This window comes from Lygodium microphyllum, chromosome 7, assembly GCF_053477565.2.
Source record: "Lygodium microphyllum isolate KBCC chromosome 7, Lygodium_microphyllum_v1.1.10, whole genome shotgun sequence".
NCBI classification, from domain to species: Eukaryota; Viridiplantae; Streptophyta; class Polypodiopsida; order Schizaeales; family Lygodiaceae; genus Lygodium; species Lygodium microphyllum.
Window position 1 is genome coordinate 87,423,185 of NC_141141.1, and position 17,816 is coordinate 87,441,000.

The 17,816-nt window shown below is 42.8% G+C and overlaps 1 protein-coding gene across 1 annotated transcript in view; it reads left to right on the plus strand.

The window, feature by feature from the left end:
• Nucleotides 1-17,816, plus strand: part of LOC148033661 (SIN-like family protein) — an 87,692-nt gene that overhangs the window by 50,414 nt on the left and 19,462 nt on the right. Inside the window, exons 9-12 of the mRNA XM_087681577.1 lie at nt 10,764-10,815; nt 10,954-11,564; nt 11,744-11,950; nt 12,146-12,266. Of these exons, the coding sequence (XP_087537703.1) occupies nt 10,764-10,815; nt 10,954-11,564; nt 11,744-11,950; nt 12,146-12,266 (991 nt within the window). The remainder of the gene's footprint in view (nt 1-10,763; nt 10,816-10,953; nt 11,565-11,743; nt 11,951-12,145; nt 12,267-17,816) is intronic.

A 17,816-nucleotide genomic window follows, 5' to 3' on the forward strand; every position in this document is an offset into this window, starting at 1 on the left:
GTTCTGAGTTTTGCGTTTAGGATTTGAGTTTTGTCCTCTGTGTCATTGTTTGTGTCTTTGTGTTTTTGTCATGTTCGTACACTTTGTGTCCTCAGCGCAAACCCTAGCAGTTTTGTTCACACACACTATGTAATGAATGAATACTATACCTGGAACTATATAGTGAATGAATGCCCAAGTGCCCTTTTACAATCATGTCATCTTGACAGTATGGATGAAGTCACAAATGTCCAAGTACAATACAAAAGAAGAAATGAATGAGAAACCTGTAAGCATCGTCATTGTCATTATCAAGAGAAGTAGTTGCCCCCTCTCAAACTGGAAGGGAAAGCAAGAGGGAAGTACCCTCTCCTCGTCAATCGAAAGAAGTAGGGGAGGGTATAGCTAAGCTGATCCTAAAGAATCGGCTGGTTGACCGCTTTGGTTAAAATATCTGAAAATTTGTCTAATGAAGGCACAAACTCTAGGCAGATAGTGTCTAGCTCAACATGGTCTTTGGAAAAGTGAAAGTGGATTCCTAGATGTTAATAGAGAGAGCACGAGGATCGAGACACGCAATGCTTTCTCACAACAAAGAGATAGAGAGAGAGTCCAGAGTAGAGAGTAGAGTGAGCACGACGTTTTTGGGTACAATGACGAGTGTATCTCTTTAGGTTTTTTAGATAGATATATATATATATGAAAGTACAAATGTGCTAAGGGTATGTTCACACCCGTGCACATATAAAAGACACGATGGCCCTTTATTCCTAACAACCTCCCACCTAAAGGTAATGTGCCTTAAGGGGAGAAAAGAATCAGCTAACTCTAGGTATGTACAAAGCTGAAATACATATATCTATCCAACTCCCATCGTTTGTCGGCAATGAGCCAACCGCTCTACTGAAAGATACCTCGTGAGAAGATCTGCAGAATTATCATATGTATGCACTTTGACAAGCTTAATGCTCTTGTTGTCAAGTACATCTCTAATGAAGTGGTACTTCACTTGTATATGCTTTGTCTTTGCATGAAAGACGAGACTCCGTGCTAGCATGATAGTACTTTGACTATCACAATAGAGAACATGTAACTTTGTAATGCCAAGCTCTCCCACCAAACGTGAAAGCCATAAAGCCTCCTTGCATGCCTCAGTGGTAGCCACATACTCAGCCTCTATAGTAGACAATGCAACACACTTTTATAGCATGGAGATCCAAGAGACTGCTGCTCATGTGAAGGTAAACACATACCCAGAAGTGGACTTTCTGCAATCCGCATGACCAGCATAGTTTGCATCCGTAAAGCCAACAATAGATATCTTCTGCTTTCCAAAGCAAATGCACAGATTCTTTGTGCCTTCGAGGTATCTCATAATACCTTTCACTGCTTTTCAATGCTTTTTACCAAGGTTTGCCATGTATTTGCTAACCACTCCCACTGCAAAGGCAATGTTAGGACATGTAGCAACCATAGCATACATCAAACTGCGAACAGCTGAAGCATATGGTATCTTGGCCATTTCATCCTTCTCATCATCGGATGTAGGGCTGTCCTCTGCACTAAGTTTCACATATGGAGGCAATGGAATCCTAATTGTTTCCCCCCCCCTCCATATTGAAATGCTGTAAAACCTTGGAGATATACTCATGCTGAGATAGATAGAGTAATCCTTTTGACCTATCTCTGAGTATTCGCATGCCAAGAATGTGATTTGCATCACCAAGATCCTTCACGTCAAAGCTGCCATGAAGACTTTGCTTCAGTGAGTCTGTCATCAACATACAGAACCAAGATAATCAGGCTGTCATCTACGGCCTTCTTGGTGTGTATGCAGTGATCCACTTGACTTCTATGAAAACCTTGAGATTGCATAAATGTATCAAACTTATGATACCATTCTCTTGGTGCTTGTTTCATCCCATACAAACTCCTTTTGAGTTTACATACCATCTTCTCTTTCCCTTTTGCCACAAACCCTTCAGGCTGTTGCATATATATGTCTTCATGCATATCACCATGTAAGAATGCAGTCTTTACATCCATTTGTATGAGCTCCATATCTTCAACTACAACCAAGCCTTAAATGGTTCTCAATGTAGTCATCTTGACTGCAGGAGAAAAGATCTCAGCAAAGTCAACTCCATGTTCTTGCTTGTATCCCTTCGTAACCAATCTTGCTTTGTACTTTGGCGAGGAACCAGAAGTGACATTTATCTTGTAAACCCATTTGCATGGAAGGGTTTTTTGCCCTTTAGGCAATTACACCAAGTTCCAAGTGCCATTTTTCTCAAGAGATTCCATCTTTGACAACATGGCTTTATACCATTTCTTGCTGTCTTGTCTGTCCATTGCTTCCTTGAAGCAAGACGGTTCACCACCGTGTGTCAACATGACATAATCAGCCCCATTGTTTACACCAGGAATGAATCTATCAGATGTCTAGTAGCCCTAGACGATCTCCTAACCCAATGATCATTGTTTGTTGGCTGTTTTTGCAAATTTCCATTTTCAGCTTGTTGTCCTAGCATTTCAGCCTGCAAATCAGCATTAACAGCTTGTTGTCTTGGCTATTTCTACACATCCAGTGGCTCATCATTATGGGCAATAGCTGACTGATCATTTTCAGCATTATTTTTTGCATTTGCATGTTCATTTACAGCAGGTATTTGCTGTTGTATAGCGAGCACATTGGTTTGTCCAAAAGGTATTTCTTCCCGAAATACAACCCTATGGATCTCCTCTATCTTTTTGGGCTGTTTATGCATGTGGTCTTCCCAGAAGATAACATCATTGTTGCGTATTACTTTCCTTTTCTCAGGATCCCATAATCTGTACCCCATTTTACCCTCGTCACCATATCGTAGGAAAATACATTTACAGGACTTTGGCTCAAGTTTGCTGCGTTCTTCCTTACGTATGTGCACAAATACTTTGCAGCCAAACACTTTCAAGTGTGCATACGAAGGTGGGTTGCCCGACCACACTTCTTGGGGAACTCCCCTCCCCCCCAAAAGACATGTTTGGTGATCGATTAATCAATTGTACGGCTGCCATAGCAGCCTTTGTCCAAAAACCATGAGGTAAAACTACATGAGACAACATTGTATGGACCTTATCTTGTATGGTCCGATTCATATGCTCTACAACGCCATTTTGGGGCGGCTTATGAGGGGCAGGCTTTCTTTTTATGCCTTTGCTATCACAAAATGCATGAAAGGCCTTGGATACATATTCCTCACCATTGTCAGAGCGAAGAAACTTAAGTGTCTTATCAGTCTTATTCTCAACCAATGTCAAGAAATTTTTAAACTTGTCAAGCACTTCATCCTTGCTATGAATAGGGTAAACCCATACCTTCTGTGTAGCATCATCGACAAAGGTGACAAAATATTTATTTCCCCCTAAAGATAACGTTGACATTTGACATATATCGTAATGTACTAACTCTAGAGGAGAAGATTTCAGCGAAAGAGACTTCTTATGAGACGTCTGTGCATGCTTACCATAAACACAATGATCACAATGGCTAAATTTAGCATAATGAAGACAAGGCAAATAACCCAAACAAGAAAGCACTTTCATTCCAGTGTGACTCATGTGTCCCAACCGGCCATAGCACAAAGAAATACTTGGCTGCTCGGTCACAACAACAACATGGTCACGCACACTAGATACATGGAGAGGATACAAGGTATCACTTTTACAACCTCTGGCAATCACTCTAGATTCCTTACAGATATTCCATTTTCCATCACCAAAGGTGGTATGAAATCTATCGTCATCTAGCTGCCCTATGCTAATCAAACTCTTCTTGAGCTAAGGTACATGCTGTGCATGCTGAAGTGTGAAGATAGAACCATGCTGAAACTGCAACTGCACACTACCAATACCTGCAATGTCACATGTATAGTTATCCCCAAGATGGACAACACTATGTCGACCCTCTGTATAGTCAGAGAATCACTCACCATGAGGGGTAACATGAAACAAAGCATCTGAATCTAGAATCCAACTATGCATGCCATCATCCGTATCTGCAAGTAAAGCACGTGCACTAAAGTGTGAAGATACAAAGAGTACGCCATTCCCACTGTCACTGTTATGAGTGACTACATTCACCTCTTCAATTTTGACATTGCTCTTCTTAGGTTGACTCTCTTTCTTCTCTTCCTTGCTATCATTTGTCTTCTTGCCCTTTCCTTTCTCTTTTCTTCCATTTGTAGCAGTCACATTTAAAGTGACCCTTCTTGGCACAATGATGGCATTCAACATCCTTACCATGTGATTTACTGCGTCCCTTGCTATCAAAGTTGCCTTTCTGTTGTGATCTGCCTCTAGTATACAAAGCACTGGAAGACTTATTGGATGCATTGTTCTGCTGATTCATTTCTTTCATGAGTAGATCACTCTCTATATCAGCATACAAAAGGATCGCATTAGAATTGCTCATAGCAGTCTTGAATGTATCCCAACTCTTTGGCAGAGTGCAAAGCAAAAACATAGCCTTAAATTCTTCATCAATCAAGAACTTCAAGGTAACCAACTGGCTGAAAATGGAGTTAAACTCTCTCGAGTGAGTAGACATTGCTGTACCCTCTTTCATATGCAAATCCATAAGCTTTTTCAGCCAATAAACTTTACTTGCGGCACTCTTCTATGCATACAGTTCTTCTAGTCGAGTCAAATAGTATAGGCAAAATCCAAATCTTCAATGTTAAACAACAAGGCATCAAAAATCGATAGCTCGATGGTTGAGTGTGCAAGCTCATTTAACTCATTCCAGTCTTTCTGTTCCATTTTTGTGGGCTTTGCCCCTTTGGACTTAATCGGCTTCGCTTGCTTCTTCTGCAAGAGAATATTATAGCATTGTTTTTGCCAGACTGCAAAGTTCTGTGCTCCTTCAAGCTTCTTAATGTGCATGAGATGACTGCTGTCACTGTTGCGAGCCATTATTTTCAGTCCAAATGTGACCAGGAAATTCAGCAAATGCAGGCCCAAACTGTCACACAAGTGACCAATGTACAAGCAAGCACCAACCAGCGATACATGACCACGTAAAAGCAGAAATTTCAGACCTGCAAATCAATTTTCAGAAGCACTAAACCTTGTGCTATAGCACTCCACAACTGATTATAGTTGTTCCAAGGACAAATACATCACATTTAAAGAGAAGTCCCAAATTTTAGCTGCAATTTTTGTTGTACATGCACCCACAGGCACAAAATTTGACATGCACGATCAAAAGCCCCAAAATTTTGTACTCAAAGCATTAACCATACGTCTGCACTGTCTCTAACCATGCATAGAACATGCCAATTTTGCCAAAATAGAGCAATTTTGGCAAAGCCCCCAAAATTTTCCAAGTGCTAGATGTCCAAATTGCATGGAATTAAACCTGCATGTACATAAAATGACCAAATGGCACATAAATTTTGCCCAAACAGCAAAAGCCCCAAATTGCACGGGGTCCAATGTGCATCAATATTGAGAAATTGGGTAACTTTCAGCCCAATTCTTGCATGTACATGAAAAGCCCCAAATGTCGGAGGCAAAATATCACTAATTCGTGCAATTTTTGAGACAAATATCAATGTTGTGTCTTGCTCGCATTAATTCTGGACAAATCATCAAATTTTTGGTACAAATTTGCCCAAAATTGTGAATTGTGCTTACATGCATGAATGCTCGCAAAGGAAAGGGAAAAATTTTTTGATTTTGAAAAAAAACATCTGACTTGGGGTTCGTTTACCCGCCTTTCGGCGCCTACAGGTCGTCGCGAAGTCGCTTGCCCTTCACCAGCCCGTCGCATGCCAGTCGTGCGACCCGTCAATCGCATCTTCCGTCTGCCTACTTTGTTGCTCCTGTTGGACACTGGTCACAGGTTTGGTTGCCTGAAGCAACTAGTCGTCACGTCCTGCCTGTCACAACTGCTACCGCGTCACACATAGCTGTTGCCGTCGCCTGCTCGCGTGACGTCTGTAGCCTGTGACCTACGACTGCTACCCGCCTGCAACTCCTGCTCGCCTACGACTCCTGCTTGCTTGTGACACTTGCAACTCTGCCCGCTAGTCCAACTGCCTCTTGTAAGCTGTCTCAAGAAGTATGCAATCCTTGCCAGCTATGATATCAATTTGTTAAGACAAAGAGTGTGATGATCGAGACATGCAATGCTTTCTCACAGTAGAGAGACAGAGAGAGAGAGAGAGTGCAGAGTAGAGAGTAGAGTAAGCATGATGTTTTTGGGTATAATGACGAGTGTACCTCTTTAGGTTTTTTAGATATATATATATATATATATATATATATATATATGAAAGTACATATGTGCTAAGGGTGTGTTCACACTTGTGCACATATAAAAGGCACGATGACCCTTTATTCCCAACACTACATGCTGCGTTCGTGATGTGATTATCGGATTGCTTGCAGGGCAATGATATTGTGGTTGTCATAGTAGATAATGGTGGGAGAGTCACAAGGGAAGTGAAGCACCGCCACTAAGCTCCTCAAGTAGATGGCCTCCGTAGTGCCATCGAAGAGAGCACTCAACTTTGGCTTTGGAAGCGGTTACTGTGCCTTGCTTACGACGGCTAGACCAAGAAATGGGAGCTATGTCCAAGGTGAAGAGGTAGCCGCTATGGGAACACCGATTGTGAGGTTTTTGTGTCCAATCAAAATTAGTGTATCCTTGCAAACATAAACCAGAACCATAAGTGAGGCCATAAGAAGAAGTACAATGTAAATAATGTAATACACTAAGATATGCAATCCAATGTGACATCCTAGGTGCTGTGAAATACTGATTGAGAATGCTGATTGAGTAAGCTAAGTCTAGCCTAGTATGAATTAACCAAGGAAGTTTTCCTATATATTAAGCGTGTGTGTGTATGTATAACACCCAAAGACTCTGAAGTGGGGTATGACAGGCCAAGAGCCAAGAATGCCTCGTACGGGGTCTTCTGAGGAAGAGCCACAGTTGGGTACTGATTGAGGATGCAAATTGCAGTGTAGGTAGCCTCAACCCAAAGGTGCTCAAGGAGCTTTGCTGCGAACAACATAGAGCGTGTCATTTCCACGACTGTCTAGTTTCAATGATCTACGACTCCATTTTGAGAGGGAGAGCTGGTAGAGGCGAGTTGGTGAGAGATGCCATGTTGTTGTAGAAACTTGGAAAACTGGTGGGAGATGAACACACCACCGCTATCACTTCTCATGCAACCAACACGATGATCTGTCTGGTTATGAACTAGCAGTATCCAAGCAGAGAAATATGTGAAAGCATGGGACTTATGCTTGAGGAAGTACACACACTTGTATCTTGAATGATCATCCACTATAAAAAATAAGGACAATGCACCGTTCAGGGTAGCAGTGGACGTGAGCCCACAAAGATCAAGGTGAATCAATCTAAGAGGCGCCTTAGCTCTATGTGTAGAAGAACACAGTTAGGGTTAGGGTAACTCAGAGACAATGAACACAAAGAATGAATGAAGCGATATGACTCTTGAATATACAATGCTCATGTAGCAAATACACCATGTAGTGAATGAGTACTGTATCTTGAACTCTTGTATTTCAAGGATCAGGGCAAGGGTAATGAACTAGAGTGTGTTGTACTACTCTGAACGGACCCTGAATCATAGCAAGGCAGCCTTTTCATGTTGAACACCAGCAAACACAACCAAGGAAGGCTAGATTTGATGTCGACGGCAATGCAAGAGAGAGAAAGACTAAAAACGCAGAAAAAACGAGCAGTAGTTGTTAGCATGCTGAAATCAGCTCTGAACAGTGTGTGGTAGGTGGGAAATAGGTGCCAGACTGTTGTAGACAACAATGGCCAACTTGGACTACGATGTCCTCCACGTTTGGGATATGGGCAGCAAGCTGAAATACTTGAAATCTGCAAAAACGGGATTAAGACTGAATGGAGGGCAGCATACTTATTTATAGAAAGTTTGGGCTCTTTCAAGTGGGTTTGTGCTTATGGGATTCAAACATTCTCTAGGAATGCATTTCTTTTTAAATAAACAAGGTTTCTTCCTTAATTATGTTTTGGGGTTGTTTAGGTGAAGCTAATGCATTTTTTAGCTAAACAAAGAGACAATATGGTTTGCGGGGAGAAACACGGAGTGTGTATGGCAAACGCTAAGAGAGAAGAGAAACTCAAAAACACAAGAAGAACATGGTGATGATGCATTAAATCATGCTATGAGAAGAAAAGCTAATATAGCGGAGCCGAAGCTAAAAAGACAATTGCACTGTCTTGTTTGAATTAGGTGGCAGCACCTGTGGGAAATTTGCACAATTAAGGGAGCGAAATGCAATCCTCCAAGCAGTGGGCTTTCAAAGTAATCACTGGAATGTGAAAGATAGTTGTTGAGGGAGCAGAGCGTTAGCTACTGATGCCGTTAGAGATGTGGAAGATGATTACCAATTGTTGAGTGAGCGAACCACAATTCTTTGATGCCGGGAGTGACTTGTGTAGCAAAATGCAAACCCCAGAGTGTTGGAGCTGTCAAATGCAGGGAGAGCAGCCCAGATGCTGACACAAGGTGGATAACGATAACGCTAGATGATCGAGGATGAGCTCGGCTGAAAAAACATAGGTCCTAGCAGCCTTTGTGATAGATGAGTGATGCCAAGTCATGGAGGAGAAGCGAGGCTGCAAAAACGTAGGTCTTAGGAGCCCCTGTGATAGATGAGTGATGAAATCACTGACGTTTGGTGATGTAGACTGTCGTCAAAGTCTTGGATGTTGATGCCAAGTTGGGGATGATGACTCCAAGTAAGGAGAAGACCTCCAAATTGAAAAATGCAGGTAAAGGCAAAGCTTGAAGGAGAAGGGTGCTAGTGCCAAGCAAAGGATGGTAATGCCAAGTGGAAGATGCTCCAAATGCAAGCCCTGATGATGGAACAAGGCACCTAAAGCAAAAGAGGAAGGGTGAAGGTAGCCACAAACCACAATGTCCTCTTGAAGGGGCGTGAGGGCAGTGGAAGGCGCTCGTGAGAGAAGGGAAGGGTGTCTGATGGCAGAGGAAGAGGGGTGAAGAATGACTAAAGAGTGGTAGGGGTGGTCAAGAATGAATGAAGTGACTCCCTTTTTATAGGCATAAGCCGTCTAGGGTGGCACACCACTATATTGGGGCCCACTAAAAAAGTGGCCAAAATGTGGGCATCAGCCCCGTTTGGGGCTGTCAGTGTGAAACTCTAAATGAAGTGTGTAAACTGAAGAAGTGATTTTTCGACATGCCTATGTATTCTAAGAAAGAAACAATAAGGAACATGAAGGCAAGAAAGGTTCTAAATTATATGAATCATTTTCTACCCTTTCTTAAATGTATTCGTGATGATTTAAGTCAGAAAGCGGAAAGCAAAAATGGCTTTGTCCCATGGTTCGATCATGCCTTGTGGTTTATACGTGGAGATGATGTTCAGTGGCCACACTCTAGGGTAGTCCATACTCATCTTCGAGGGGATCATTGACGCACATGATGTTATTAAAGCTTCATCAGCCTTGCTATTATTGGGATTTCATGCTTAATCTCCCTCACTGCAGTGGCAGTTTTATTGGCCAGCTAAAGCTAAGTAGCAAATGTTTTTGCCCCCAATAATCCTCCAACAATGAAAACTCCCCACAACCTAGCAATTGCAGTAGCTATTCCTAATTTCCTTTCACTTCACAAGTATGAAAGGACACTATTGTGCCAGGCCAAGAAACTTTGGTAATAGATCGGAGATTCTTCATGATCCATCTGCAATTTAAATTGACAATGCATGTTTCTTTTGAGAAATTTGTCAGTACTATTGAAAGATCGCTCTAAATCAATGCCGGTATTTTTTTCTCCTTTGCCATACGGAAAAAAAATCTTGCCGAATGTAAGGAGCCCAAAGTCCTTTATCTGAATCTTATATGTCAAACTCCTTTATGGATGGATTACAGTTTGAGTTTCTTTTCTCTATTCCCAGCTATATTTGGCTTTTCATTTCTTTTGGTTGGACAGTCCTTCCTTCCATTGCATTTTTGGTACCAAGTTCCAACCACAACAAATGATTATTGGTGCTTTTGCCATCTCTCTGTTTCTTGCTTTATCTTCTCTCAAGACTTTAAATGTCTGTTCACTTGTTTCCAATTTAACAGCTAGAAATATGCTAAGTAAGGGACTCAACCATATGCCTTCTCACCTTGATGGGAATAGCCTTAGCCATTGCTTTCTGTTGATTGGGATGTGCAACTTCAAACATCCTGACGCCCAACTGCCCCTTCTTTTCAAGCTTTTTGTTATAAACAAGATTGACCTTATTGTGCAACATGTTCCTAAGTATAGAAACAATAACTTTAAAATCTTAACTTTGAACAGTTTACAAATTATTTCTCCTTTCTGGCTTAGACAAAGTGCCAATTATCCATCCTTCATCTATGAGAAACCATCACTACTATACAATCCAAACAAAGTTTAGTACTGGTTACAGTTGGGTTTTTAATTTAGAATCGTTAACCTTTGACAACCACTTCAATTCAGATTATGTTCAATGAATAGTCCTCTACATCTCTCTCCTCATCCAGTAATTAGAACTGCTTTCAGCATATCTTAGTTGTCTTCTATCTTTCGCCTTGTTGGGCAAATTGTGCAATACAACATAAATACGTTATATGGGAACATGTGACAAATAGATCCTATGGAATGATGTGACATGAATAGTTCTATGGAGTGACGTGACATCTAACAGAATTTATACCCTGAAAACATGTGATACTGAATAAGTTCAAACTTGTGTAACAGCTTTCTGGATACACTACCCTTGGAGGAACGTTTTAAGAAACTGTTGTCAAAGGTATGTTAAAGATAAAAGCTTTAACACAGCATTGATGGTCTGTGTTGTTTTCAAAACGTATTTAATAGCAAAAAGGTATGTAAATGTTGTGATAATATTCAGTTACTGTAATCTTGACTGGTTGTTTTGTTCAATCAGGGTAGAGTTCACATCTTACAGTTTGACAGGCTTATGAAACTAGCTCCAGCTGGTTGTACTGAAGAAGAAGTGCTTGCAGTTCTTCAAAATTGGGCACTTTTTGTGCAAGGATGCTGGGTTGCCGCATCACCTCTCCGTCACTCTGGCCCCATTTGTCTACTGAGGGACTACATCCTTTCTTTGTTTTCAAAGAACCGAGTTATCAGTCATGAGCAATTGAAGGAACTTCAAGTGCCGCGGGAAATGATTCGAGAGGTGTTAGTGCCTTTAGCAGTGCAAAGGCCGGCTGAGGGTGGATGGGAATTTCTTGAAAGCACAGACAAGTCATTCTTGAAACGTCATCAAGATGTTGCAAAGGAGCATATGGAAAGGTGGGCTGATAATGAAGCATCAATCAAGGAGGCTGCATTCAGCATAAATTTTGGAGCAACAGGCAGTAATGCCATGGCACATAATCAGTCTGGGGCAACTAATGTGACTGGGGGCGTCCTAGGTCGTGGCAATGCTTCTGCAAGTGCTGCATTTTCTGGAGCATGGACAATGTCTGAAGAGACAAGGGCTGCTTTGCCTGGTGCTCTTCGCGAAATATTTTCCAGGCACAGTGTGTGCAGGTAATCAAGTCATCCAATGATTTTATCTTCCAAAGCTTTCCAATCCAGAAGGATAATTGTTTTAAAAAATTAATCATTTGGCAGAGAGATGTTTTTGGGGTGTGTTCATAGAGTTAACTGGCATTCCAAATCAACTCTGTCAGCATTCTAACTGATTTGGGTTATTGCGACCTGCTCAGTCTGAACTTTTTACAGCAAAGTTTGCGAGAAATGGCAATTACAAAAGCATCTGCTCCTAACGCAAACCCAAAGGTAGTTGCTGCTGCAGTGGCTGCTGCCAAGGCACCCATAGCAGAGTTGACAGCTGCAATAAGTCAAGTTGCATCGAATATAGAAGGGATATATTTTCTGAGTAAATTAGGCAACCCTACTCTTGATCCTTTCAGGTATTTCTCCCTTTCATTATTTTCCTCCTGATTATGGATTGACAGCAGAATCAAGTCTCTATCAGGAGTATTCTCATGATGGAGATCTGACGTACATGAGTTAGCTTTACTATATAAATGAATAAACATAGTGAGGTAGACACTAACACCTCTGACATCATTCTTGATCTATTTTCCAATTTTTTATGAGGGCAGGGATGTTGTTATTGCTTTGCTACGTGCGAGAGGAGCTAATGGAGGACTCAGAAGACAAGACATAATTGAGGCATCCAAAATTGCTCTAAAGGCAGAGGCTCAGCCCAATATATACCAGAAGGTTGCTTTACTGACAATTGCCCTAGTTCTCCTGCATTTTAAAAGAATGGATTACAAATGTTCTTGAGAAGCCTCGTATGCTAGTTGGTTTTTTTTGGACATGCATTCTGTGTAGTCTATTTGAATATATTGTATGTGTTATTCAATACCCCAATCTGTTCAGGACTTGGGCCTTGCATTACCTTCTATTGTTTATTTACTCCAAGTATAAACTGAACTAGACTGCTTACAGTAATCCAGGTATACAAATTTCACTTTGATAAGTTTGAAATTCTTATGGGAAGCTTTCCAAGAAAAACCAGTGCCTTAGTTCTAGGTGCACAACCAGTGCTAAAAATGGTGATTTCAAAAGTGCAAGTAACACTTATTGAAGGAAGTAAGAACCTTAAACTTTACATGTGACCTGAAACTGATTTATATGCGTCCATATACTGAAGGAATGGAGTATTTGGATTACTCAAGGTCAAGCCTCAGAGCTACTGTCATAATTTATACTCCAAGCACATTGAATGGAAGATGACAGAAAGTATGTTTGAGCTTGAAGAGGGTAATTGCTATTTCTGAATTTTTTTTTCCTCCCTCTCTCTCCCCCTGCCGTGAGCATGGCGGGGAGAGAGAGAGAGAGAGGGAGTGAGCTGGAGATGGGGGGCATGCAGTCCCCCAGCTGGCGGCGGACAGCTGCGCCCCCCCTATAAAGCTTTCCCCTCCCCTTGGTACACACAGTCCCCCCCCCCCCCCCCCCCCCCCCCCCCCCCCCCCCCTTGATCGTCAGTCCGCTGGGGCTCCGTGAGAAGAGAAGGAGGTGAAGAGAAGGAGGGAGAGAAGGGAGAAGAAGAAGGAGAAGAAGAGGAGAAGGGGAAGAAGAAAGAGGCAGAGAGAGGAGAAGAACAAGGAGAAGAAGAGGGAGAGAGAGGAGAGAAAGAAGGAGAAGAAGAGAGAGAGTGGGAAGGAGAAGAAGAAGAGGTAGGAGGAGGAGAGGGAGAGAAGAAGAGAAGGAGGCAAAGAGAAGGAGAGAGAGAGAAGGGAGAAGAAGAAGGAGAAGAAGGGGAAGAAGGAAGAGGGAGAGAGAGGAGAAGAAGAAAGAGAAGAAGAGGGAAAGAGAGGAGAAGAAGAAGGAGAGGAAGAAGGAGAAGAAGAAGGAGTGGGAGAGAGAAGGGAAGAAGAGGGAAAGAAGAGGAGTGGGAGAGAGAAAATAAGAGGGGGAGAAGAGGAAGGAGTGGGAGAGAAGAAGAGGGAAAGAGAGGAGAGGAAGAAGGAGAAGAAGAAGGAGAGAAAGAAGGAGAAGAAGAGGGAGAGGGAGAGAAGGAGAAGGAGAGAAGAAGGAGTGGGAGGGAGAAGGGAAGAAGAGGGAAAGAAGAGAAGAAAAAGGAGTGGGAGAGAGAATAAGAAGGAGAGGGAGAGAAGGAGTGGGAGAGAGAAAAGAAGAAGAGGGAGAGAAGGAGAAGAGAAGGAGAGAAGGAGAAAAGGGAGAGAAGGAGAGGAAGAAGAGAGAGGGAGTAGAGGAAGAGAAGAAGAGAAAAGAAGAAGAAGAGAGGTAGTGAGAGAGAAGGAGAGGAGGAAGAGAAGAAGAAGAAGAGAAGTAGTAGAAGAAGAAGAGGAGAGGGAGAAAACAAGAGAAGGAGAGGAAGAAGAGAGAGGGAGTAGAGGAAGAGAAGAAGAGAAAAGAAGAAGAAGAGTAGTGATAGAGAGAGAGAGAAAGAAAGAGAGGGAATGGGAGTTGTGTAGCCTCGAGGAGTCGCGTTCATGAAGCCAGCCTTTTGGCGAAGGGACACCCCCCCCCCCCCCCCGAAAATCTAACGACCCTTCCTACCCGAGCCTATCGTCCTGAAATCTGTCGAGGTCTGAACTGTTCAATCTCCGTGGGGCAAATGGCTCTTAAGAAGAAAGTCGCGAGAAGCGTAGGTGCCAAAGGTACCGTTGGTACTGGCAATGCGGGACAGGTAAGCGGAGGGACCAACGTGACGAATGTTCCTACGATCACAAATCAAACCCAGGTTTTTTAAGCTTTGTAATTAATTACGTCTTATTTCTCGCGAAAGAAATGAAGGGGTTAGCTACGTGCATGGAACATGGATGAGTCTTAGGCGCTAGGTTGCATGCGCGAAATGATAGAGTATGGAGTTCACATAAGTTTATATGCATAAAATGATAGCTTTTACACACATAATATGATAAGGTTTTCGCATTATTTCACATAAAATAATAGCTTTTAAACCAGTTCAGTGCATGAATAGTCATTTAGAATTCATGCTTCGCGATCATGACTAAAAGAAACACATGAAATGATAGTTCCGATGGATAGAAACCTAGACCTTCATGAGATCCATTGCATTAGGAATAAGTATAATTGCCTGTGAATTGTTTTATCGATCTTGCTGTGGACTATCATAGATGGATACGCTCCTAGCTTAATTGACCTAACCCTAAATGGATTGTTGACCCAAGTTATACTTGGTTGTTTGAAAATGTTGTAAATCCCTTGAGCAAATGTTTTGATACATCCAAGTTAAATTCTGATTGTGCATGCAATGGGATTGCGATACCTTGAAGCAAGAGGTTGTGCATTCAACTGTTTGTTAATGTGGTTTTGGATGTTAACCCAAGTGGGGTGTGATTGATAATTGCATGGCCAGGTCTGAGATGACTGATTGCCATGGAAACAAAAGGGATGTTTTCCCTAGTAATTGTTTTTAAGCTGGTTGCTTCAGCTGTGGTGGTTGATTTCCTAAAGGGATAATTAAGGAAGGATGGCGCTAGCTACCACCTGCGAACCGCCAAACCCTAACCAAGGGGGTTGTGAATCCGCGCCGATAATGTAGACTGAACTCGCCACGAGAGGTCTCTCTGTGGAAATTACTTGGCGTAGGAGGATGCTTGGGTGCTAATGGGGGGGCTCTGGCCGTAAATGCCAATGCCTCCACTAGTTACAAGGCGGAATCTTGGAAGGATAAATCTTCGGGTTTTATTGCCGGAAGACGGAATGATTTTTTTGTGGAGGCAGAAAGGAACACTTAATTCTCCTATATGGGCAGGAGATACATATTAATCCGAAGATAAGTTAAGGAAGTGTTTTATCTTGTTTTATCTTGTCTTTGTGTCTGCGGCCTAAATTACGTAAAGGAACCTGTGATTAACGGGTTAATTAAGGAAGTTGCCTTTATATGTCAAACATAATGTGGTAGGTAATTAGATAACTAAAACAACCCCCGAGCAAAGCGTGGTGGATGGACCGATAGGTCTATCCTACGGAAGGGTGGTCTCGGTTAGCCGAGAGTTTTCCTCAAAGGAAATGTTAACGAGAAATGTTAGGAAAAGTTAGACTTCGGGTCGATCCTAGTGGGAACAGCCGGATAAGTTCCGTTGTGGGGCAGACTCGAGAGACCTTAGTTGGTAAACCTCGTCTCATTCCTTGGGAGTGTCGGGTGGCGTCTTCTAGATATATCTCTCGATGGATTGCTAAGACGTGTCCCGTGATTGGAGAAGCGGACACGTTACAGTCGTACACTCTGTGTGTCCTCAGTACAAACCCTAGCAGTCTTCTTAACATGGTATCAGAGCCGGTGCTCTTGTAAAGAGTATCCTGCAATATTGTTGAGAGCTAGTCTTTGCGCGAGGCACACAATACGACTCGTAACCAAATCACAATGTCCCAGACACCTTCTTCTCCAGTTCTTATGATATCTTATCAGGCTTCTCCATCATTGGAGGCCCTGAGACGGCATTATGGACTCAGTGAGGAGGAAGACACTCCACCTTCACTAGATTTCACTAACATGACAGAGAAGGACTTTGAGGAGTACTATCACAACAAGTACTGTGATGTTTACACCCCTCCTATCAGTTTTGCTACCACATCTAGATCGGCTGGTGAGGCTAGCCACCTGTTCGATCATGGAGGACATACGGCATTCCGAACGTATGGCTATCCATCTTCATCATCTCAACCAGGTTCAATGTTACGTTTGTACAATTCTTTTGTGTTGCATGAATCAAAACCCTTGCATGTTTCTTCTTTTGAGATACAATCCGGATGGCTTTGCATATGCGAACTTCAATAGAAGGGGCTCACAAAGCAGACGAAATTCAAGTACATCTACAACTTCTATTTCATTTGAGTATATCACACACACTTCTCACTTCCCTCCCATCCCACCCTCTTCTATATCACACTTTGATTATCTCTCATCATCTTTCCAAAATCTTGGATTACACTCCACATTTGCTTTACACATCCTGGGGGTTGGATCTTCCATCTCCGCTCCTAGTACCTTTTCCTTCTCCACCCCATTCTCTATCTCTTTGCACCATGGTACTTCGTTAGGGGGAATGCTACCTTTTAACACAGTGCCTCTCACCTTTCAGGAAATGAGCACACCTATAACTCCTGGGTCGACTGTGATGGGCATCCCCCTCACTATCCCCCCCAGTTTCACATCTCCAATGACCACTCATACGCAGGGGTTTCCATCCTCAGCTTATGGTGCATCTTCACACTTTCCTTCGGTTACACTTACGTAGGGATTCCCATCTTCTGCTCCCAATGTTCCTAGCCCACCTCCTTGGGTTTCTCGTGTGGCTACCATGCCCATGCCTAGTCAGCCCATCCCTACCTATGGATCCACCTTGCAGACTACCCGCATGCCTGGTGGGCACTCTGGGGCCCATTCCCAAGTGTACTCCACTCCCCCATCCTACCCCCACTACACTTTTTCACACTATTTATCTCCGAGCACTACCACTCTTGTTGCAACGGCCAAGAATGCCTTCACGGATAAGACACGTTTTAACGGGTCAAATTTCACTACTTGGTCGGATTTCATGCAACAAGTGCTTGAGTCTCAGGGTCTTTGGGACCTTGTCATTGGTCTAGAGCCTATGCCGGACCCTCGACTAGCTCACCCTGACTACATCCGTCAATGGAGACTCCGCAATGCTACAGCCAATGTTGAGCTGATGCAGGGATTGCTTCCCGAGTTTCACTCTCAGTTGCAGCACTTCCCGCTCGCGTTAGACCGTTGGAGTCACCTTCTCGACCGCTATGCAGATCGTGATCGTACTTGGCGCACCAATCTCGACTTTGAGCTTCAAGAGTTCTCTCTTAACGAAGGGGATGATCTGAAAGTCAAGCTAGCTGACTATAGGCGGTTACTTGCCGAGTTCGCCACTAGTGGCTCTCCAAAGTCAGATGATGATCAGGTTGCATTCTTCTTGAATAAGTTGCTTGTAAAATACTTCGATTCCATTTATCACATAATCTCCCAATCTCGATTGTCAACCTTCTACGAGTTTGAGTGCCAGTTCTTGCGTTACGCAAGGCTGCATGATCAAGTCCAGAAGAAATTCTCATCACAGCCTTATTCAGAGCAGAGGGGGTTGGTTGCCTCTTCTTCGGGAGGAAAAACCACCAGTGGCAAGAACTCGCTACATGCGAAGGCAAGTCAATCAAAGGGTGACTTCTCTTTCTTAGATGGAACCAAATAATCAAGACCTCTCTGGCAACAACTTTCTAAGAAAAACCGGTTTTGCACACATTGGTAGAGAGCAGGCCATG